Source organism: Pelobates fuscus, chromosome 1 (genome assembly GCF_036172605.1).
Source record: "Pelobates fuscus isolate aPelFus1 chromosome 1, aPelFus1.pri, whole genome shotgun sequence".
NCBI lineage: Eukaryota > Metazoa > Chordata > Amphibia > Anura > Pelobatidae > Pelobates > Pelobates fuscus.
Window position 1 is genome coordinate 181,825,378 of NC_086317.1, and position 24,574 is coordinate 181,849,951.

The 24,574-nt window shown below is 45.5% G+C and overlaps 1 protein-coding gene across 1 annotated transcript in view; it reads left to right on the forward strand.

Annotated features, from left to right (window-relative positions):
* LOC134609470 (uromodulin-like) overlaps positions 1–24,574 on the forward strand; it is a 104,558-nt gene that overhangs the window by 58,206 nt on the left and 21,778 nt on the right. The window contains exon 10 of the mRNA XM_063453144.1: positions 14,152–14,178. Coding sequence (XP_063309214.1) covers positions 14,152–14,178 — 27 coding nt within the window. The remainder of the gene's footprint in view (positions 1–14,151; positions 14,179–24,574) is intronic.

Consider the following 24,574-nt stretch of genomic DNA (forward strand, 5'->3'; position numbering starts at 1 on the left):
TGGTTGTTGGGGTGTGCTGAGAAAGCTTTTCCACATTTCAGCCATGCTAACCCTGCCTTCTGAGGTGCTGGCGGTGCACCAGCTGCGTTGGCGACCTCTTCCTCCTCCTCTGCCTTCGCCTTGTGCTTCCACTGAGCCCCTGGTGTCAGATGAGAATGCCCTCAGCAGCGCGTCTACCAGCGTAGGCTTGTAGTCGCGCATCTTCTGATCACACTCCAGTGAGGGGATTAAGGATGGCACGTTGTCCTTGTAACAGGGATCCAGCAGGATGGCCACCCAGTAATCAGCACAAGTTAGAATGTGGGCAACTCGGCAGTCATTACACAGGCACTGCAGCATGTAGTCGCTTATGTGTACCAGGCTGCCCAGAGGCAAGGACAAGCTGTCCTCTGTGGGAGGTGTATCATCTGTGTCCTCCGTATCCCCCAGCCACGCTCCAGTGATGCCCACGAGCTGCGGTGGGTGCCACCCTGCTGTGAACACGGTTCCTCCTCCTCCTCAACCTCCTCATCCTCCAGAACTGTGCCCTGGCTGGACAATTGTGTACCTGGCCTATGCTGGTGCAGGAACCCACCCTTCAAGCCACTTGTGATTGACTGGTCTTATAACCATGGAAATGACCCCTCTTCCTCCTCCTCTTCCTCCTCCTCATCCTCCTGTGCCACATCTTCTTCCATCATCGCCCGCAGCGTTTTTTCAAGGAGACATAGAAGCGGGATAGTAAGGCTGAGAACGGCGTCATCGGCACTGGCCATGTTGGTGGAGTACTCGAAACAGTGCAAAATGGCACACAGGTCTCGCATGGAGGCCCACTCATTGGTGGTGAAGTGGTGCTGATCTGCAGAGCGACTGACCCGTGCGTGCTGCATCTCAAACTCCACTATCGCCTGCTGCTGCTCACACAGTCTCTCCAGCATGTGCAAAGTGGAGTTCCACCTTGTGGGCACATTGCATATGAGGCAGTGAGTGGGAAGGCCGGAGTTACGCTTCAGCGCAGACAGGCGAGCAGCAGCAGGGTGAGAACGCCGAAAGCGCGCACAGACAGCCTGCACTGTGCTCTGATATATCTGTTTTTCAGGAATTTCTGCACCACCAAATTCAGCACATGCGCCAGGCAAGAGATGTGCGTCAAACCGGCTAGGCCCAGAGCTGCTACGAGATTTCGCCCATTATCGCACACCACCAGGCCGGGCTTGAGGCTCAGTGGCAACAACCACTCATCGGTCTGTTGTTCCATGCCTGTCCACAGCTCCTGCGTGGTGTGGGGTTTTTCCCCCAAACATATGAGTTTTAAAACAGCCTGCTGTTGTTTCCCCCTGGCTGTGCTGAGGTTGGGGGTGAAGGTGTTTCGCTACCCGGATGAGGTGGTGGTAGAGGAGGAGGAAGCGGAGGAGGAGGAGGAGGCAACAGGAGGCAAAGAGAAATGCCCTGCAATCCTCGATGGCGGAAGGACATGCGCCAAACTGCTTTCCCTCTTAGTCCCAGGCGCCACTACATTTGCCCAGTGTGCAGTTAGGGAGATTTAGCGTCCCTGCCCGTGCTTACTGGTCCACGTATCTTTGGCTATGTGGACCTTGCCACAGATGGAGTTGCGCAGTGCACACCTGATTTTGTCCGCCAATTGGTTGTGCAGGGAAGGGATGACGCGCCTGGAAAAGTAGTGGCGGCTGGGAACCACATACTGTGGGACAGCCACCGCCTTTTTCATAATGGGTTAGCTCTTGACAAAGACGCAGGTTAGCGCCGAAACGCTCGTTGAGTTTAACCTTGTACACCATGTACTGTAATTAGAAATATCCGCTTCCATCACTACCTAGGGTTTGGGTTTTGGGGACTTCTAATACTTGTAATATTTAGGATTTGGTCGACTTTAGAGACCGATACTCGTAGGGTGCGGGTTACTAATATACGGGGAATTGCTGGTATTTTCTTTATCTACTCAGGCTAGCGATAAAAAGAGCAGTATACCCATATATGGTATACTGACTCCACCGAGCACCTTTCTTTCTATCAGAGTATTTAATGACCAATCCTTATTACTGATAAATGCTCCTTACGGGGAAACTGTAGGCAGTGTATAGGGCATAAGAGATTTATGTTCTTTTGTATAAGTGTCCGGCCGGACCTATCTAACTGCCCATTCTCATTGCATTAAGGTAGCTAATATACTAGGGTGCCGACGGAGCGTGGAGATCGCCAATATTGCCGTCTTCCACTCCAAACCCTTTTTGTATATTATTGATTTTTAGAGTCCCCACTATTATAAGAAGCAATTTTATTGCCAGTGTTACTCTTATCAAAAGTTACATTTACAAGTACAAGTGTATGCACGTGACTTTACTAAGGGGATTACCGTTATTCACTCCCTTATCAAGCTACACTGTATTCTGTTTAGTTTACAACTTACACTAAACAATGTTGCTATAGGTATTTTTGTTCACTCAACTATAGCCTTTATCTCTCCTAACCTAATAAGAATGATCATATATCCTGTGATTATATCGCAGTTTAGCGGATTTACCCTTTCTTTCACTACTTCTTGTAAATATCACTGTTTATACTTAGTTTCTATTTTTATGACAGTTTTGTCTTTTTTTCTTCTTTTCTTCCCCTAAGGTGGCTCAATTGGTTTGGGAAGAGGTTTCTACAGGGCCGGATTAACATAGGGGATGATGGAGCTGCAGCTCCCGGCCCAGGCCCATGGAATAGGCCCATTTAACCCCTTAAGGACACATGACATGTGTGATATGTCAAGATTCCCTTTTATTCCAGACGTTTGGTCCTTAAGGGGTTAAAAAAAAACACACACACACACTACTCTTAGGTTTGCCACCTGACTGGTAGTTTACTGGCACAGCCGGTATTTGAGGCTGCCTGGCCGTGCTGGTATTGCAGTAATACCGGCTATAGTACAAATGCAGGTATTTTTCTCAGAATAAATGGAGATTACTCTGCAATACCAGCACCAGCCAGTAGGGGTCACTGTCTGTGGAGAGAGGCAGGGATAGGAAGTTACAGCATGTCCCTGCCTCTCTCTACTACTCACTGATCTGTGGGGGAGCAGCAACACAGCACAGAGTCCAGACAGCAGCTCTACAGCTCAGGTAAGTGAGGGATGGGGGGAAGGCAGCAGGGACACATGGGGACACTGAGACACTAGGGGACACCGACACTAGGGGAAACTGAGACACTAGGGGACACAGACACTAGGGGAGACTGAGACACTAGGACACATGGGTACACAGACACAGGGAGACCTGGGAACACTGAGACACTGGAAAACATAGGGATGCTGAGACACATGGGGATGTTGAGACACATGGGGATGTTGAGACACATGGGGATGCTGTGAGACATAGGGACATTGGGAGACACTGAGACATTGTGTCCCCCAGCCAGTGTCCCTAGTGTGCCCAAGTCTCCCAGTGTCTGTGTCCCATGTCTCTCAGTGTGCCTAGTGTCCCCATATCTCCCAGTGTCCCTATATGTCCCCATGTCTATGTCCACAACTTTCCCCATGTCTCCCAGTGTCCCCAAGTGTCTGTCTCCCAGCCAGTGTCCCCTAGTCTCACAGTGTCTGTGTTCCCATGTCTGTGTCCCTAGTGTCCTCAAATGTTTCAGTGTCCCCATGTCTCCCAGTGTCTGTGTCCCTAGTGTCTCAGTGTCCCCATTTATCCCAGTTTACCTAAATGTCTCAGTGTCCATGTCTCTGTGTCCCCAGTATCCTAGTGACATGGGGACACATTGAGACACTGGGAGAAATGGGGAAACTGAGACAGTGGGAGACTAGGGGACTGGGCGACATGGGGACACTGACACTGTGATACATAGGGACACTGAGACACTGGGTGACTTGCGAGACTGAGACACTGTGAGACAGGGAGACACTGGGAGCAATCCATCTATACAGCAGAATCAAACTGTGAGTAGTTTGTTGGTGATTTTACAGAATTTTCTCTGATGTCACTCCTTGTGATTTACATCATGTGATGTCACGCTTAACTAATTAATTATACAAATAATTAAGGCTGGTATTTTTTTCCAAGAAAGGTGGTACAATCATGTATTTCTGACCCTATTATGTTAAAACCATCACCCTGGCCCCTTCTTGCCTCCCTAAATATAGTAAAATCTTACTTGTATTCAAGTCTACAGCTCCTGGCTCTGCCTCTGAACTGACTGTCTGCTGACATCATCAGAAGTGGTGGTCTGAGCAAATTACAATACTTCCCTATAGGATTGGCTGAGACTGTCAACTAGGCAGATCAGGGGCAGAGCCAGCACAAGTCCAACATAACCATGGCCAATCAGCATCTCCTCATAGAGATAAATTGAATCAATGCATCTCTATGAGGAAAGTTCAGTGTCTGCATGCAGAGGGTGGAGACACTGAATGGCAGTGCTGCACACTAGGCAGTACTGCCCCAGGAAGAACCTCTAGCAGCCATTTAAGAAGCGGCCAAAGGAGTTATTTTCTCTGAAAAGACAGTGTTTACTGCAAAAAGCCTGAATGGAATGATTCTACTTACCAGAACAAATACAATAAGCTGTAGTTGTTCTGGTGACTATAGTGTCCCTTTAAGTTTGGAAGCTTAAGACGGATGTATGGGAACAAACTTGTGTGGACTGGCTGACAATAAAATTAGTTTAGGTAATGCAGACGTTGGTCTCTCTAACACTGTGGCATGTTCCCTTTCTTCTATACTCGCTACATACACATTTTCTCGGTCTCAGACTATATACCAGGAACTTCTGCCTGGTAGTAAGAAGGTAAGTAGACAAGTGGGCCAGCGAGTGCTAGGGTAAAGTCCTTAGAAAGCATGGAGTGAGTGCATCATTAGATGCATTTATGTCAAGCTCAGGGTGCTGCCTGCATAGTATGCCGTTAGTTGGACAGCCTGCAGGATTGGCAGGCAGCCTGACTTGCATTCATGCCAGGCTGACCTTCCAATTCTTTGGATAAACATGCCCCCTTTTTGGGCATGTTCACCCCCTTTTGGCAGGTCTGGTCACATGATTTGCACCAGTGGCACGCCCTTTTACCCCACCCTTTGACTTCCTGCTTCACTAGACACTGCTGTTAGTGGTTATGAATTTACTTGATGAAAGCATAAGTTAGAGAGAGATTAGCATAGAGTATGTGTTTTCTTATAGCTGCATCCTATGATTTTCCCTCCAGCACCATCTCCATCAGATACATGACGCTTGGGAGGTATGACTGTTTTAGTGTTTTTGGTCGATAAAATTCCGTAATTAGGCCCATCATAATTGTCAGCACCAGGCCCACTGGGCTCTTAATCCGGCCCTGGGTTTCTACTAATGGTTTTAGTATTGCTGTTTGTATCCCTTTATGGATTTTGGGGTTTTACAACTACTTTTTTCCCCCCTTTTTGGGATACTGCATACTTTGTGCCTATTAATAAATCCCCCCCCCGCCTCCCCTCCCTCCTTCCATTTCTCTTTTGCTGCTATTCCCTTAGGTTCTCCACTTATCTGGCGAGGTGTGCATTGTTTAGTATACTGTCCTTTTTGTTAGGATCTTTACCTATTAGGCTAATTATTAGTCCTTTAGCATGCTACACTTCTCTCCATATGAGATTCTAGATACCTTTGTCTGTTCCCAGGTATTTAATAGACTATAATAAAGTTTTTGTTTTTTTTGTTATCCTTATACTTACTGTTGAGATTGGACTGGGTCCTTCTCCTATTGGCTATCTTCTAGTAAGGTAGCTTGTGGGAATTATTTTCTACTGCAGCCTACTAATGTACTTTTTAGCACCCAAAAAAAATGTAAGTTTTAAAACTGCAATGTAACAGCAGCATTTGACGATTCTATTTGACTCTCAGATATGAAGTGCACCACACTAATGTACTATTTAGCAGCAAAAAAAATGGACTTTTTAAAACTCTGATGTAACTGCGGTATTTGACGCTTCTATTTGACTCTTAGATATGAAGTACACCCCACTAATGTACCAGTTTGCAGAATTATTTCCTAAGCTGTCCCTCACAGCGGCAGTATCCTCTCCCGACACTCATAAGAGCTCATGTGCGTGCGATGCTACGCGACTCCAGCTTATATATAGAGGCTGGGTCACATGCTGCACTGGCCAATCACAGCCATGCCATTAGTACGCATGACTGTGATGGCTTCTAAGGGCTCACGAGTCAAACGCTTGTTGATTGGCTACCCTGCAGCCTTTCAAAACGCGCCATTAAATCGCCAAACACCGAACTCCAACCCGAACATACAGTGATATGTCCGTGTTCGGGTCCGGGGTAATGTTCAGTACGAACACTTAATCACTGTTTATACACGATTATGACCCAGGTAGAAGAGGAATGATTTCACTTTGTTATTCCTCAATCTCTACTAGGCACACTTCTAAATTAAATGATATCCTAGGAAACTGAACTGGGGACTGTTTGGTATGATTATAGGAGTATATTATATTATGATTATGATTATAGGATTGGTTTGACTACTTTCTTGCCTTGAGAGGTTTTCCTCAATGTGCAAACCACATGGAAAACCATTATAAAATGCTTTATAGATGATACCTAGTGCCAAACAGACTGCATGCTATGAATGTTGACTTTATGGATGAATGTTGGAGAGGATGTGGAGGAATTGGTATTATGGCCCATATCTGGTGGTGTTACCCTAAACTGATGACATTTTGGAAGCACATTCATAAAGTGGTAACTAAGGTTGACCATTACGGTATTTACATCAGAATTAGGACTTAAGAAATCCCCAGAATCTACTATCACAATAGACAAAATTATTATAGACAATATTTGAATAGCTAACACATCATGTTTACCTCGATATCTTCTACTATTCTATCAATTACAGATGTACTTACCTTGATTTTAGAAAATAAAATATACAAACTAACTTTGAGACAACCTCTGTTAGTCTCTGATAGTGATGTACTGAACTGTTCGCCGGCGAATAGTTCCCGGCGAACATAGCATGTTCACGTTCGCCACGGCGGGCGAACACATGCGCGGTTCAATCCGCCCCCTATTCGTCATCATTGAGTAAACTTTGACCCTGTGCCTCTCGGTCAGCAGACGCATTCCAGCAAATTAGCAGCAGACCCTCCCTTCCAGACCCTCCCACCTCCTGTACAGCATCCATTTTAGATTCATTCTGAAGCTGCCTTCTTAGATAGAGGAGGGAAAGTGTAGCTGCTGCTCATTTGATAGGGAAATGGATAGCTAGGCTAGGGTATTCAGTGTCCACTACAGTCCTGAAGGACTCATCTGATCTCTGCTGTAAGGACAGCACCCCAAAAAGCCCTTTTTAGGGCTAGAACATCAGTCTGTTTTTTTTTTTTCTTCTGTGTAATGTAATTGCAGTTGCCAGCTTCTGTGTCAGGCTCACAGTGGATACTGTGCCCACTTGCCCAGTGCCACCACTCCTATCTGGTGTCACAATAGCTTGCATTTAAAAATAAAAAAATGTTTTTCACTGTAATAGATTGAATAGCAGTCAGTGTCCTTCAAGCGGGTGTCAGGCCTTCAGCGTGTACTCTGCCAACTTCTGCCAGTTCACTTTGACACTCATATCTGGTGTCACAATAGCGTGCCTTTAAAAAGAAAAACTGTTTTTCACTGTAAGCTAATAGCAGTCAGTGTCCTTCCCGCGGGTGTGTCAGGCCTTCAGCGTGTACTCTGCCAACTTCTGCCAGTCCACTTTGCCACTCATATCTGGTGTCACAATAGCGTGCCTTTAAAAAGAAAAAAGTTTTTCACTGTAAGCTAATAGCAGTCAGTGTCCTTCAAGCGGGTGTCAGGCCTTCAGCGTGTACTCTGCCAACCTCTGCCAATCCACTTTTCCACTCATATCTGGTGTCACAATAGCGTGCCTTTAAAAAGAAAAAAAGTTTTTCACTGTAAGCTAATAGCAGTCAGTGTCCTTCAAGCGGGTGTGTCAGGCCTTCAGCGTGTACTCTGCCAACCTCTGCCAGTGTACTTTGCCACTCATATCTGGTGTCACAATAGCGTGCCTTCAAAAAGAAAAAAGTTTTTCACTGTAAGCTAATAGCAGTCAGTGTCCTTCAAGCGGGTGTCAGGCCTTCATCGTGTACTATGCCAACCTCTGCAAGTGCACATTGCCACTCATATCTGGTGTCACAATAGCGTGCATTTAAAACCCAAAAACTTTTTTCACTGTTATAGATTGAATAGCAGTTAGTTGTCTTCAAGCGGGTGTGTCAGGCCTACAGCGTGTACTCTACCAACCTCTGCCAGTGCACATTGCCACTCATATCTGGTCTCACAGTAGCTTGCACGCATAGTACCACTAATCCAAAAAAAAAGACAGGCAGAGGCAGGCCACCCCACAGGGGCCGTCGTGGTCGTGATGCTGTGATTCCCTTTTGCCCTAGAATAATGCCCAATTTTCAGAGGCCACGTACCCTGAACTTGAAAAGTTCTGAGGACATAGTTTACTGGCTAACACAGGACACCCAATCACCCGCTGCTGCTTCCTTTGCTGAGTTGTCAGATACAAGTGAAGCGGTTGATGATGACGATGCGTCCATGGATGTCACGTGGGTGCCCGCTCGGCAAGAAGAAGAACAGGGCGAAAGTTCAGATGGGGAGACAGAGAGGAGGAGGAGACGAGTTGGAAGCAGGGGGAGGTCGTCGCAAGGAGCTAGTGGCACAGTCAGACAGCATGCATCGGCACCCGGGGTTAGCCCGACAGCACGCCAATCAACGCATGCTGTGTCCACCACCAGAATGCCGTCATTGCAGAGCTCAGCAGTGTGGCATTTCTTTTGTGTGTCTGCCTTTGACAACAGCGATGCCATTTGCAACCTGTGCCAAAAGAAACTGAGTCGTGGGAAGTCCAACACCCACCTAGGTACAACTGCTTTGCGTAGGCACATGATCGCACATCACAAACGCCTATGGGATCAACACATGAGTACAAGCAGCACACAGACTCAAAGCCGCCATCCTCCTCCTGGTCCAGCATCTTCAGCCACGTCAACCACTGCTGTCCTCCTTGCCCCCTCTCAACCATCCGCCACTCCGTCTCTTGCCTTGAGCAGTTCCCGCTCATCTGCCCACAGTCAAGGACATGTTTGAGCGTAAGAAGCCAATGTACGAAAGTCACCCCCTTGCCCAGCGTCTGACAGCTGGCTTGTCTGAACTATTAGCCCACCAGCTTTTACCATACAAGCTGGTGGAGTCTGAGGCATTCAAAAAATTTGTGGCTATTGGGATACCGCAGTGGAAGGTACCCAGACGAAATTTCTTTGCACAAAAGGCAATCCCCAACCTGTACTCGATTGTGCAAAAGGAAGTAATGGCATGTCTGGCACACAGTGTTGGGGCAAGGGTCCATCTGACCACTGATACCAGGTCTGCAAAGAATGGTCAGGGCAGGTATATCACCTACACTGCGCATTGGGTAAACCTGCTGACGGCTGCCAAGCATGGAATGCGTGGCTCTGCAGAGGAGTTGGTGACACCGCCACGACTTGCAGGCAGGCCTGCTGCCACCTCCTCTACTCCTCCTACTCCAACCTCTTCCATAACCTCCCCGGCTGAGTCCTCTTCTGCTGCTGCGTCTTGCTCCACATCAACGGCACCCCCCAGCTCCCCAGGTACTATTCCACATCCCGGATACGGCAGTGTCACGCCGTCTTGGGTTTGACTTGCTTGAAAGCAGAGAGTCACACCGGACAAGCACTCCTGTCTGCCCTGAACGCACAGGTGGAAAAGTGGCTGACTCCGCAGCAACTGGATATCGGCAAAGTGGTTTGTGACAACGGAACAAATTTGTTGGCGGCATTGAAGTTGGGCAAGTTGACACATGTGCCGTGCATGGCACATGTGTGTAATCTGATCGTACAACGCTTTGTGCATAAGTACACAGGCTTACAGGACGTCCTGAAGTAGGCCAGGAAGGTGTGTGGCCATTTCAGGCGTTCCTACACTGCCATGGCGCACTTTGCAGATATCCAGCGGCGAAACAACATGCCAGTGAGGCGCTTGATTTGCGACAGCCCGACACGTTGGAATTCAACACTCCTATTGTTCGACCGCCTGCTCCAACAAGAAAAAGCCGTTAATGAATATTTGTATGACCAGGGTGCTAGGACAGCCTCTGGGGAGCTGGGAATTTTTTTGCCACGTTACTGGACGCTCATGCGCAATGCCTGTAGGCTCATGCGTCCTTTTGAGGAGGTGACAAACCTAGTCAGTCACACCGAAGGCACCATCAGCGACATCATACCATTTGTTTTCTTCCTGGAGAGTGCCCTGCGAAGAGTGCTGGATCAGGCCGTAGATGAGCATGAAGAGGAAGAGGAAGAGTTGTGGTCACCATCACCACCAGAAACAGCCTTATCAGCATCGCTTACTGGACCTGCGGCAACGCTGGAAGAGGATTGTGAGGAAGAGGAGTCAGAGGAGGAGCGTGGCTTTGAGGAGGAGGAGGAAGACCAACCACAAGAGGCATCCCAGGGTGCTCGTTGTCACCTATCTGGTACCCGTGGTGTTGTACGTGGCTGGGGGGAAGAACATACCTTCATTGAGATCACTGAGGAGGAGGAACGGGAAATGAGTAGCTCGGCATCCAATCTTGTGCAAATGGGGTCTTTCATGCTGTCGTGCCTGTTGAGGGACCCTCGTATAAAAAGGCTGAAGGAGAACGACTTGTACTGGGTGTCCATGCTACTGGATCCCCGGTATAAGCAGAAAGTGGCTGAAATGTTACCAAATTACAACAAGTCGGAAAGGATGCAGCATTTGCAAAATAAATTAAAAAGTATGCTTTACACAGCGTATAAGGGTGATGTCACAGCACAACGGGAATCTAACAGGGGAAGAGGTAAAAGTCATCCTCCTCCTCCCACGACCACGCCGGCAAGGACAGGATGCTTTAAAGACGTATTGTTGATGGAGGACATGCGGAGCTTTTTAAGTCCTACGCATCGCCACAGCCCTTCGGGATCCACCCTCAGAGAACGAATCGACCGACCTGTAGCAGACTACCTCGCCTTAACTGCAGATATCGACACTCTGAGGAGCGATGAACCCCTTGACTACTGGGTGTGCAGGCTTGACCTGTGGCCTGAGCTATCCTAATTTGCGACAGAACATCTGGCCTGCCCCGCTTCAAGTGTCCTGTCAGAAAGGACCTTCAGTGCAGCAGGAGGTATTGTCACTGAGAAGAGAAGTCGCCTAGGTCAAAAAAGTCTAGATTACCTCACCTTTATTAAGATGAATGAGGGATGGATCCCGAAGGGACTGACAGTGGGCGATACATTCTACTAAAAAAGGCCTGATGAGATGAGTTGCCTTGGGCTAAAAATGGTGACCCTATGTAGGAGGAACAGTCCCTATTCTGCTCTGTGTCAGTGTGTATCAGGGTCCCTGAGGACAGGTGTCAATCCATATCTGCCAAGTGACCCTATATAGGGGGAACAGTCCCTATTCTGCTCTGTGTCAGTGTGTATCAGGGTCCCTGAGGACAGGTGTCAATCCATATCTGCCACGTGACCCTATGTAGGAGGAACAGTCCCTATTCTGCTCTGTGTCAGTGTGTATCAGGGTCCCTGAGGACAGGTGTCAATCCATATCTGCCAAGTGACCCTATGTAGGGGGAACAGTCCCTATTCTGCTCTGCGTCAGTTTGTATCAGGGATCATTAGGAAAGGTGTCAATCCATATCTGCCAAGTGACCCTATGTAGGGGGGACAGTCCCTATTCTGCTCTGTGTCAGTGTGTATCAGGGTCCCTGAGGACAGGTGTCAATCCATATCTGCCAAGTGACCCTATGTAGGGGGAACAGTCCCTATTCTGCTCTGTGTCAGTGTGTTTCAGGGTCTCTGAGGACAGATGTCAATCCATATCTGCCAAGTGACCCTATGTAGGGGGAACAGTCCCTATTCCTCTCTGTGTCAGTGTGTATCAGGGTCCCTGAGGACAGGTGTCAATCCATATCTGCCAAGTGACCCTATGTAGGGGGAACAGTCCCTATTCTACTCTGTGTCAGTGTGTTTCAGGGATCCCTAGGATAGGTGTCAATCCATATCTGCCAAGTGACCCTATGTAGGAGGAATAGTCCCTATTCTGCTCTGTGTCAGTGTGTATCAGGGTCTCTGAGGACAGGTGTCAATCCATATGTCAAGGTGTCAATATGTCATATGTCAGGTGTCAATCCATATCCATTGTGATTTAGGAATGTTAGGTGATTTATGCCCTTTATGGATTAAAACCAAACTCTGCATCAACTATGTAATTTTCCATGGGAGTTTTGCCATGGATCCCCCTCCGGCATGCCACAGTCCAGGTGTTAGTCCCCTTGAAACAACTTTTCCATCACTATTGTGGCCAGAAAGAGTCCCTGTGGGTTTTAAAATTTACCTGCCCATTGAAGTCTATGGCGGTTCGCCCGGTTCGCCGGTTCGCGAACGTTTGCGGAAGTTCACGTTCGCCGTTCGCGAACCGAAAATTTCGTGTTCGCAACATCACTAGTCTTTGACCAACTTTTATCTTTCTGGTCTAAATGGGAAAAGGATATTAAAAAACTATGCAACAAAATATACAACAATGTGCAATGTCAATTTGCAGTGGCTAAGGCATGAAAAAGGGCATTCATTCTCGGGATTAGAATATCATTTTGCCTCTCTATAAATCACTGGTAAGACCACATCTTGAATATGCTGTGCAATTTTGGGCACCTGCTCTAAAGAAGGATATTATGGCACTAGAAAAAGTACAGAGGCAGGCTACAAAATTAATAAAAGGAATGGAACATATCAGCTATGAAGAAAGGTTAACAAATTTAAATCTCTTTAGTTTAGAAAAACGTCACCTGAGAGGGGATATGATAACATTATACAAATATATTCGGGGCCAATACAAACCATTGTGTAGAAATCTATTCACAAACCGGACTTTACATAGGACACAATGTCATGCGTTTAGATTAGAAGAAAGAAGATTTCATCTAAGGCAAAGAAAAGTTGTTTTTACTGTAAGAACAATAAGGATGTGGAATTCTCTGCCTGAAGAAGTGGTTTTATCAGAACCCATACAGATGTTCAAACAGCAACTAGATGCATACTTGCAAAAACAGAATATTCAAGGATATAATTTTCAATGTAGGGTTATAGCTTCTTGATCCAAGGATAAATCTGACTGCCATTCTGGGGTCTAGAAGGAATTTTTTTCCTAGTTTGTTGCAAAATTGGAAGTGCTTCAAACTGTTTTTTTTTGTTTTTTTTTGCCGCCTTTTGGATTAACCGCAAAAAAAACTAATGTGAGGAAGGCTGAAGTTGATGGACGCAAGTTTCTTTTCAGCTATGTAACATATATACTCGTTGTTAACATTTTTTAAGTACTGTGACTTTATATATAGTTGGATGGGTGTTCCTTTCTCCCTTCCCTGTAACATTGCAGGTGGGTGCATATGGAGGTCTTACTCACCCTATAGGATTATTATTATTTATTAATTAGTTTATTTTTTTGTAATGTGGCGGCTGCCTAGCCTCCAGGCTCAGATTTAATTAATTTGGTCCAGATGTCAGCCATCTGGCAGCATTCCTTACAGCTGTAATCTGGATGAACTTTAGGTCTACATTTTGCAGTCTGTCTGGATACTTATAGTAGTGAATGTTTTTTCCCCATTTGGTATGGGGACATTCAGAATAATCTCTCTCTCCACTTCACAATGCAATATGAAGAGGATGGAGGTGGGTCAAACGTGCGCACAGCACTGTGACCACTATGACTGGTTGTTGAACTGATCACATGAGCTGGGACATTGTGATTTTGGACACAGACGCACCCAGCAAAAGCATTAAATCTGCTAATTTTAGCACATGGTGGAATTATTCCATTGTGGGTTCTTTAGGGTAGGAAAACCATAACAGAATAATGTTATTATCGGTCATGAATGAGTTAGAGAATAGGTATTCAAAACAATGAAAGCCTGAATGCAGAGATTCAGATACTAATAATAAGGCCAGGAAAATGAAGAATTAAAATTTGTACAATATTTAGGATATTATTTTCAAAAGATAATTGTGGTTGAAAATTCAAATGCAGAAGAAAAGCCTTAATCTTTTACTTTATATTTGCATATTACTTATTCTCTTCTTTTTTTTTCTTTCTTTTCAGACACTGAAAATTCTTGTTCTCACATAGGTATGAATATATATTTTAATTCTTTATTTTTGTTGTGCATAAAGTGAACAGGATATCAGTAATCATGACATTGCTTAGTGACAGGAGAAGTTTCCAGTATTACATATCTAAAAGAAAACTGCACACATTTTTGTAATAAAGAAAAGCATACGTCATATGTCTAAAACGATTAGTCTGCGAACCAAATTCTGTGGACTTTCTGCATGGGTTGTCATACAAGTCCCTCAAAACGTAATTAATAAAATGACTTAATTATGTAAAAATCTTACATAAATATTTAAGTAGAATTTAAATATGTAAATACGTATGTCTATATACTGTATATATATTAATATCAAAATACAGTTAGAACAACGTTGCACATGTATATATAATTTGTATTTATTTTATATTATATATGTGTATAAAATTATAAATATATATATATATATATATATTATATTGATATTAAAATACACTTAGAGACATAGTGTATGTGCATGTATGTGTGTTTGTGTATATATGGAAAGGCTGAGCCTGTAGTTGTCGGGGGGGGGGGGGGGGGGGTATGGAGGGGAAATTGCTATAAATACACAGGTTACCCCTTCCTCTGGGCTGAGACTGTCTGGTTCAGTACAGATCCATCTACTTCCAGTTCAAAGGTAATCAACACAGACTGCCTAACCTCCAGACAAGCTGGCCTTGGCCTAGTGTGGTCCATGCAAGTATTCATTTTACCTCACTCTAGTAAAGAGCCTCCTCCCTCGAAGATTATTGGGCACCTCTGTGTCTTGCCCAGCCGCGGCTGTTCACACATTTTATGTTTTTCCTCTACAAAACTGTTTGTTCATTCGGATATGGCAAATTTCACTACTAATGCAAATTTAGCCTATTTCAATTGTACTTAGCATTACAGCGATGCCTCAATAAGGTTCATGGTTTTACTTACTGTATTTGGCCATATTGACTTTTAAAGAACCAGTAGAAGGTGTGATCAAGGAACTGTCAGTCCCCAGAGTACTAAGGAGAAAACTCAGTCTTAAATAAGTCTTAAATAAGTTAAATATAAAAACACACACTTTATTTGAAATCAGAAATACAAAAGAAAAATAAAATAATAAATATAATGAAAAATAAACAAAATACTAATCACTCCAAAATAAAAATAAAATTAACCTCCCTGAGGGGAGCTAATGAGTTCCAATAACCTAGTAGACGTATGAGCTGGGAAGTTAGGGCTAAACTGTATAACAGACAGAAGTCTCTTATAGAAAGAGATTTAAACACATAATCCTATCTAACATGGTAATGATGGGTATATATACAAAAGCATAGGTGGCTCTCTAATTAGGCGATTTAGGCGGCCGCCTAAGGCCTCGCACAGTCAGGGGCCTCGCGGCCGCCTAAATCGCCTGAGGGCAGACTGACATGTCGGGTTCTCGGTCTATGACCGAGGACCCGACACAGGAGGTTGCCCAGCGGCTTGCCCTTTGTGCCACCGGGTGCGAGTCCCCTCCTGTCAGCGAGGCCCCTCCTGCCAGTCCTGTCAGTCTGCCCGGGGAGAGAGCCAGCCTCAGTCTGCAGCTCCGCCGGGTGTGAGCTGCAGACTGATGTCTCGCGATCTCCAGCCAATCAGAGCGTTGCCGCGGGTTACCACAGCAACGCTCTGAATGGAGATTGCGAGACATTCCCTATGTGGTCTGCAGCTCTGCATCCGGCGGAGCTGCAGACCGGAAAGCCCACTGGACCACCAGGGACAGAATGACCCCACCGGACCACCAGGGAGCCATCCAGGACACTGGACCACCAGGGACAGATTGACCCCACCCCCATCTCATCCTGTCACCCCTCTCACCATGTCACCCCCTCTTACCCCTCTCTCACCCTGCCACCCCACCTGCCACCCCCTCACCCTGTCACCCACCTCTTACGTTGCCACCCCACTTGTCACCCCCTCTCACCCTGCCACCTCACCCTATCACCCGCCTCTCACCCTGCCACTCCACCTGTCACACCCTGTCACCCCCTCTCACCCTGCCACCCCACCTGTCACCCCCTTCACCCTGTCACCCCCTCTCACCCTGCCACCCCACCTGTCACTTGCTGTCACCCCCTCTCACCCTGCCACCCCACCTGCCACCCCCTTTACCCCACCTCTCATTCTGTCATACCCCTTCCACCCCACCTGTCATCCCTCACTCCCTCTCACCCTGCCACCCCACTTGTCACCCCCCTCACCCTGCCTCCTCTTCTCCCCAGTCACCCCCTCCCACCCACATCTCACCCTGCCACTCCACCTCTCACCCTGCCACCCCACCTGTCACCCTGTCACCCCCTCACCCTGTCACCCCACCTCTTACTCTGTCACCCACCCTGTGACCCCCACACTGTCACCCCACTTACTCTGCCACCTCACCTGTCACCCCCTCACCCTGCCTCCCCTCTCACCCCACATCTAACCCTGTCACTCACCCTGCCACCCCACCTGTCACCCTGCCACCCCACCTGTCACCCCCTCTCACCCCACCTCTCACCCTGTCACCCCCTCTCACCCTGCCACCTCACCTGCCACCCCCTCACCCCGTCACCCCACCTCTTACTCTGTCACCCACCCTGTGATCCCCCACACTGTCACCCCCTTACTCTGTCACCTTACCTTGTCACTCCCCACACACCGTCACCCCACCTCACACTGTCACCCCCCAACACCATGTCCCCCCCTCTCACCCTGTCACTTCCCTCTCACCCTGTCACCCCCTAACACCATGTCACCCCCCCAACACCCTTTCACCCCCCTCACACACAAGGTCTCCCCCCTCACACACTAGGTCTCCCCCCTCACACACTAGGTCTCCCCCCTCACACATTAGGTCTCCCCCCTCTTACTCTGTCACCCCCCTCTTACTCTGTCACCCCCCTCTTACTCTGTCACCCTCCCTCTCACGCTCAGTGGTGTATCCTGGTTTTGTGCTGCCCTAGGCAGGACAAAACTCAGGCGCCCCCCTCCCCCTCCATACACACTATCTCTCCCTCTAAACACACTCTTTTACACTCACCCTGCCACAGTTACCTCTTTACTCACCCTGTCACCCCCTGAAGGCATTCATTCTACACACTGTCATAAAACATAGCTTCGCCATGAACTTAATGCCAAAGGCCACAGGCAGTACACAAACATACACATGCTCAGAGAAACATACATACATATACAAAGATACTCACTGCAAGACATACACTCTCAGGCACACACAGGTAGACAATGCAACGATGTATACAAAGACTAGTTCTCTATACTCAGTACTGCAAGCTCCCCCTTCAATATACCTACAGCTTCTTATACAAGTCAACTGCTATTTAATCCAATAATGGTGTTAGTGGGGGCCTCATGTATGAGTTTTGCCTAAGGCCTCGCCAAGTCTAGAGTCGCCACTGTACAAAAGTATCCCAAATGTGGATACTTAGTGAACTCTACAGTATCTTACTGAAAAGTAGTTACAAAGTAACAAAATCTGTCTGTACGGAGACAGGAGCCAAAAGCAAAGTAAAGAGCCGCCTAGGAATACAAGTTGTTATCCCATGAACCTATATATGCCAGAGCCCAGTATAGATCAGTGAGATCCTCTTCTCGTCCATCTTATACTGTATGTTAAAGCAGTCTAAATCCTACCTACAATTTTAAGCCTTATAATGACGAGTGAAATCACTCTCTCAAGCAGCTGGCTCTAGGTTGGATCTTGCTGCCGTACTGGCTGTATAGGTAAAAGGCAATATACCCTGCTATCTGCTCCTAGTTAGCCACCATATCCCCAATAAATTTAAAAGGTTAGTCCTCATTATAACCCAAAGTGCTCAACTCAAAAAGTGACGCAATTAAAACAAAAAGAAGAATCATAACGCCTAACGTGTTTCGGCACTCCTAAAGCGCCTTTCTCAAAAGGCAGTAACCGGGTCAGTGACCTGTGCTGTTATTTATATGTAAGATGGGTTCGCCTGCACCAATCAGAGCCGGTGGGCGTATGAAATTTATGGCGCCAAAAGCTTATGACGGCAATCTGATAGCCCCTGGTGGCGTTCTACTTCCGTATGAAGTCACGGCCATTGTGGGCGTATTAATGAATGGACCCTGACTTTGGGTTGTGAATGCTACTCATGTTTGTTATTTTTTGTTGCCTAGGCAACACCTTCATTATCCAGTCCGTCAAGTTTGTTTGTGTGCCAGGCAAAAAGAACACAGACCTACAGCCTGGATACCCTCATCTAAAGTTGTACAAATGGGGTCACGATGATCCGCTGTCATAGGACAGCACTATTAGTAAAATGCACATCATTAAAACCGGACGAAATATTTGGATTGGATATATAAAACGCATTCAGACACATTCACGTCACTTTTTGAGTTGAGCACTTTGGGTTATAGCGAACCCAAAGGTTATAATGAAACTTTGGGTTATAATGACTCACTTGCTGCTGTTGAATGCGCCACGGGAGGGGGACCCTGAGGGTGGGGCCACCCTCAGGGCACAATAGTGTCAGGAAAACCGCTTTGTTTTCCTGACACTATAGTGATCCTTTAAATCTCTTTCTATAAGTTACTTACTTCTGTCTGTTATACAGTTTAGCCCTAGTAACTTCCCAGCTCATACGTATACTAGGTTATTGGAGCTCACTAGCCCCCCTCAATAAGGGTTTGTTTTTTGTTTTTCTTTGCATATTGACTTTTATCATATGCAATTCGGTTGTCACGCTTCTTTTTATGTGTTATTTGTCTGCCCTCTGGGTATTCATGCACTCATTAGGCCTACATTGTTTAGTAATTATGTAGCTAGGTGTTGCAACAGTCTAAATTTATGTTGGGCCCACATTTGGGCCTATACATGTGGTTAAAGGACCACTCTAGTGCCAGGAAAACATTTTCCTGGCACTAGAGTGCCCTGAGGGTGCCCGCACCCTCAAGGACCCCCTCCCGCCCGGCTCTGGAAAGGGGAAAGGGGTAAAAACGTACCTTTTTCCAGCGGTGGGCGGAGAGCTCTCCTCCTCCGATCCTCCTCTTCTCCTCCCCGTCGGCTGAATGCGCACGCGCGGCAAGAGCTGCGCGCGCATTCAGCCGGTCACATAGGAAAGCATTCATAATGCTTTCCTATGGTCGCTTGCGTGCTCTCACTGTGATTTTCACAGTGAGAATCACGCAAGCGCCTCTAGCGGCTGTCAATGAGACAGCCACTAGAGGAAATAGGGGAAGGCTTAACCCATTCACAAACATAGCAGTTTCTCTGAAACTGCTATGTTTATGAAAAAATGGGTTAACCCTAGAAGGACCTGGCACCCAGACCACTTCATTAAGCTGAAGTGGTCTGGGTGCCTAGAGTGGTCCTTTAAGGAAATAAAAATATAAACTTTTATATGCATTCTATGTACACAATAAAACTTAAAAATAATGTATCCTGTTTAAAAGGGAACATCTTCTAAATGTCTAAATATCTAACAAACCGAAACTCATAAAATGTATCATGCATTTCAGTTGCCATTCTATTTTTAATGTTTTATGTGTATGCCCTTAATCTTGTGGCTAGGTGTTGCAATTGACCGCCTAAATTTAAGCTTATACATGTGGTTATTTAAAATAACAGCCTGTTTGATATGTGTTTGGTTATTAGGATTAGGATTTGTTTATTGCATGCTAACTAAGTATTATACCATCCCTCCGTATTTAAGCCTTAATAATTCTTGCTCGCTAATGTTGTCCTGATTTCTCACATGTTTGGCCGAAGTAACTTATATTTTTCTGCAAATATCATCTTTTAATAATGAGTTTGCTATTTTAGGATATTCCTGGGTCATTTTGTATTGCCTACTTCTTAAAACTCTGTATGATCTCTATTAATGCTGTATGCACTTAAAGAGTCACACCACTACGAAAATACAAACTAAGTGGAAATCACTGTTTAGTGTATGTGCCCCGAATGACAACATGCATGCATATATTTATGCTTGCAAAATCTACAGTTCTCTTGTCTGCTGCTTCTGCCTGCCCTTCCCTTCTAACCCTGCCCGGTCTTTCTGTGGCTGTCCAATCACAGACTTTCTGGTCCAGTTTAATGAGAAGTCTTTGCAAGTGGGTGCTCTTGGCAGTTGCTGCCTCTTGAGTTTGGCTCCACTGGGCTGATCATGGAGGGGAGCGGGGGGAGGATTGGATTTATGGAGGTGTCAATTTGTACGGATGACTGCACTTTTTCAACAACAAAAAATAAAATAAAGTACACACTGAAGTGCTTTGGGGGTCTGGAATGTCTCTTTGAGTGAGTTTTCCCCTTTAAATTTGTTTTCACTTGCCATAAGCAATTTACAAGGGAATCTTAATAAGCCCTACATTATGAGTGTCGTAACTGACCTACAAGGCTTCTACCACCTATTATGTGCTTTCAATTCGATTACTGCATTTTATGATTTATTGTATGGCCTCATTCGACCACGCAGGTTTTTCTTGTACAGAACAACCTCATTCACTTTTTAGACATGGTTAACATTTCGGCCCACTTAGGCCGCTTGTTTTATCGGTTGCACAAACACGTATCAATCATATTTAACCATATTAGGCCGGCTCCGGTATTGTGATTACTTTTACTGTCTTATTTGTAGGGTCTACAAATAATGCATTACGTAAAACTCATCAGTCATGTTCAGTTTAAGCATGAAGTTATAGCTGATGTTGATATTAGTGAGATATTCTACCATTGTTATAGCCTTTTCTGTTGCTTTCAACCCTATTCTTCCATTCCAGTTGTGTATACATAATTGTTTTTTCATCCTCCTAATCATTCCCCATGTAAGTCTTAACATATATCTTATATCTACTGTCTCTTCCTATGTATTGTGTATGGCTGTCACAGCCGTCAGCCTGTTCAGCCTCTGTGGCATTCTAGAGGCATGGGACTCTGTTCCCATTTTTGATTCTGTCTGCCAACACCCCATTTTATTTGGCTCCATGGGTATGTATTCTATGATGTTTTATAAGTGTTTCCATACCGTTTCTATTCTGTTCGCCATTTCATAAACTAGATGATTATTTGTAACTCTATCAGGTTCTCTACCATCTCATCACAACATGTCTTACATGTTACATACAACTTCTCCACAACAATTCTTTGATTCACATCCTACCTTCACCTGTATTAATACAAACACAGCTGTAACTCAGGAACCAAATTGGGACACCTTCTGGTATTATATGCAATTCCCTACTCATGGCCCTCACTAAGCCTTTACACAGTGGGCAACATGTCACGTCCTAATTCGGCACCTCATGTGGGCATTTCATTTGTCTTACAGGGGTTGCATTATACTACATGTTATCAACAGGATACTTATCCTTAAGACTCTCACTTGGCCAATCTCATGGGGTAATTGTAATCCATCATTATGTACATTATCTTTACCTCACATAAAGCCCTTCGGTTCACCTATATCTATTTAGGCAAGTTTATTATATTGCTCTCTCCTGGTTCTCCTCCTACCTCTCCCAGCGCTCTTTCAGTGTTTCTTTCTCTGGCTCTGCTTCTTCTTCCAACTCCTCTCTGTTGGTGTCCCCCAAGGTTCAGTCCTTGGTCACCTACTGTCTATACTGCCTCCCTTGGTAAACTCATTAGCTCCTTTGGCTTCCAATGTCATTTCTATGCAGATGACACGCAAATCTACCTGTCCTCTCCTGATCTCTCCCCGTCCCTCTTGACTTGTGTCTCTGACTGCCTCTCTGCTGTTTCTAACTGGATGGCTGCCCACTTCCTTAAACTTAACTTGTCCAAAACTGAAATTCTGGTCTTTCCTCCCTCAAGTGTTGTTACTCCTGTGTCTGTCTCCCTCCAAGTAAACGGTGCTACCATCAGCTCCACCACGCAGGCTCGCTGCTTATGGGTTCTCTTTGACTCCGACCTCTCCTTCAAGCCTCATGTTCAATCTATCATTTCCATTTCAAAAACATTGCGCGCATCCACCCCTACTTAACGCCAGATGCGACTAAGGTGTTGGTCCATTCCACTGTCCTTTCTCGCCTTGACTACTGTAATCCGCTTCTCAGTGGTCTTACGTGCTCCCAATTTGCGCCGTTACAGTCCATAATGAATGCGGCGGTGAGGCTCATCTTCCTGTCCGCCCGCACCTCCCATGCCTCACCCTTCTGTCAGTCCCTACATTGGCTTCCTATAAAATATAGAGCTCAATTTAAAATTCTGGTTCTTGCTTTCAAATCTCTACATAATGCTGCTCCCACCTATCTACCTTCCCTTATACACAAGTATGTCCCATCTAGGCTCTTACAATCTGCTGAAGACTTTCGTCTATCTTCTGTCCGTACTCCCACCTCTGATGCTCGCTTTCAAGATTTCTCGTTCCTGTGTTAGATGCTCACCCAGTCTCCACTCCTTAAAAAAAATCATTAAAAACCCACTTCTTCATAAAAGCGTATCAATTAAACTGTTAATAGTTCCTGACTGATTCCTCTTCTGCAACTGTCACTAGTCTAATACTATCCTTACCTTTTTGTGTCATTTTACCCCACTCCCTCTAGCATGTAAGCTCGTTGAGCAGGGCCCTCAACCCCTCTGTTCCTGTGTGTCCAACTTGTCTGGTTACAACTACATGTCTGTTCGTCCACCCATTGTAAAGCGCTGCGGAATCTGACGGCGCTATATAAATATCATAATAATAATAATATCATAATAATAATAATAATAATAATCCTTCATAGATATCATATTGAAACTGCTCACATATAGCAAGGTTGTGAGTAAATGTTAACCTGGTCTTGTTTCAGGTCCAATGCCTTCAAACGCAGTCATACTGGGTCTTCATTTCATTTCTATCATATGGCCCTCTGTGGCAGGCCAATACAACCAATTCAGCCCATCAGTCATCATCTGGGCTTTGCATAAGTACCTTCCTGCTTCATGGGGGTTATATGTATACACCACTCTTTCTTACAACATTTCATTACACCACTTATACTTGCTAGGCCTATACCAAACAGCCTATAAGGCCCTAACTCGGCCTGCAAAACTCCATGGTATCCCTTATGCTATACATTGTATCCTTACTTCACATACTGTCACTTTGTTCTTGCACAGTATTAGCAATGTTATGCTAATACATTGAGACACCACATAATCTATTGTGTTGGTTGTATTCTGGTCATCCTTTGGCATGGGCTTTATAGTCAGCCTCCATTGCATGCCACTTAACCATCATTTTAGCCAAACTACTATTCTTACCTTTACAAATGGACTGGACCAAACACTAGGGCTTCACGATTGGCAATTTCACAGCCCCATGCATCTTGGTATGCTTATCCTTCTTTTGTTTGTTCCATACATCCATACGCATCATAGAGAACTATTCCAGCAGCTCAGGGCTAACATTGAGCACTCTGCCTTCCGCTACAATACCTCTACAAATGGCCCTCACTAGGCCTTCACTCCATACATTTACACATGGCCCTCCACGGGCATTCCAACAATTGCGGCCCCTCATTTGGGCAATTACATACGTCAATTTCCTGATATACGAGGGTCAAAGAAATACAACCTTTCATACTCCTTTCCAATATTACACATGGCCTCGTTAGGCCCACGCAAGTCTTTTCCATATGGCCCTCTCTCAGCACACTCTCAAGAACCTGGAACCTAACACTACTAATTTAACTGTCTAGTACTTCCACTTTAAGGCACTTGCTGGTTCTGGTATTTCACTTCCTGCAGTACGCTATGGGATTTTGATTAGATTGATTAGATGTGATGGTTGGTTATTTCTCAGGGTGTTCTTTTTCATACACAGTTCAGGTTCTTCTAGTGGAAGTATGTGCAGTGGGAACTCATGCCTAGATTCAGTACAATCAGGTATCCGGTACCAGCTTTTGATGTGAACTGTTAATTTTCAGTTACTCCACATGTCTGCACTGTTATGTTTTATATTGTACCTTTTTCTGTCACTATCCCTACTTGCTCCAAACTTCCAGCTGGTTATCCTCAACTTGATAATTTGTGAACTGTAGCCTCAACTCTTGACATATACTTCACAGGGGCCTTGTTGTTCAGTTATTCTGGTCACCTCCTTAATGTCCTGTATCATTATGCCAAGTTTCACCAGGTATACTTTATACCGGCCATTGCATATCTTGGGGTATATTTGCATGTATGGTCAACTGAGTCATTTATTACACTGTTCAATTTCCTTTGGTTAGTTTGGTAACAGATATTAATAGAGTATTTGTGTCCTGGTCTCATTGCACTTATTTTACCTACCTTACCAGCAATCTCTGTTGCATTTTCATTAGTGTTGGTGTCGTAGTTCTGAATTATGAACACTAAGTTCTTGGGTCTCTCTCTCTGGTTGTATTTCGGCTTTGGATCTCTGTAAACATTTTCTTATG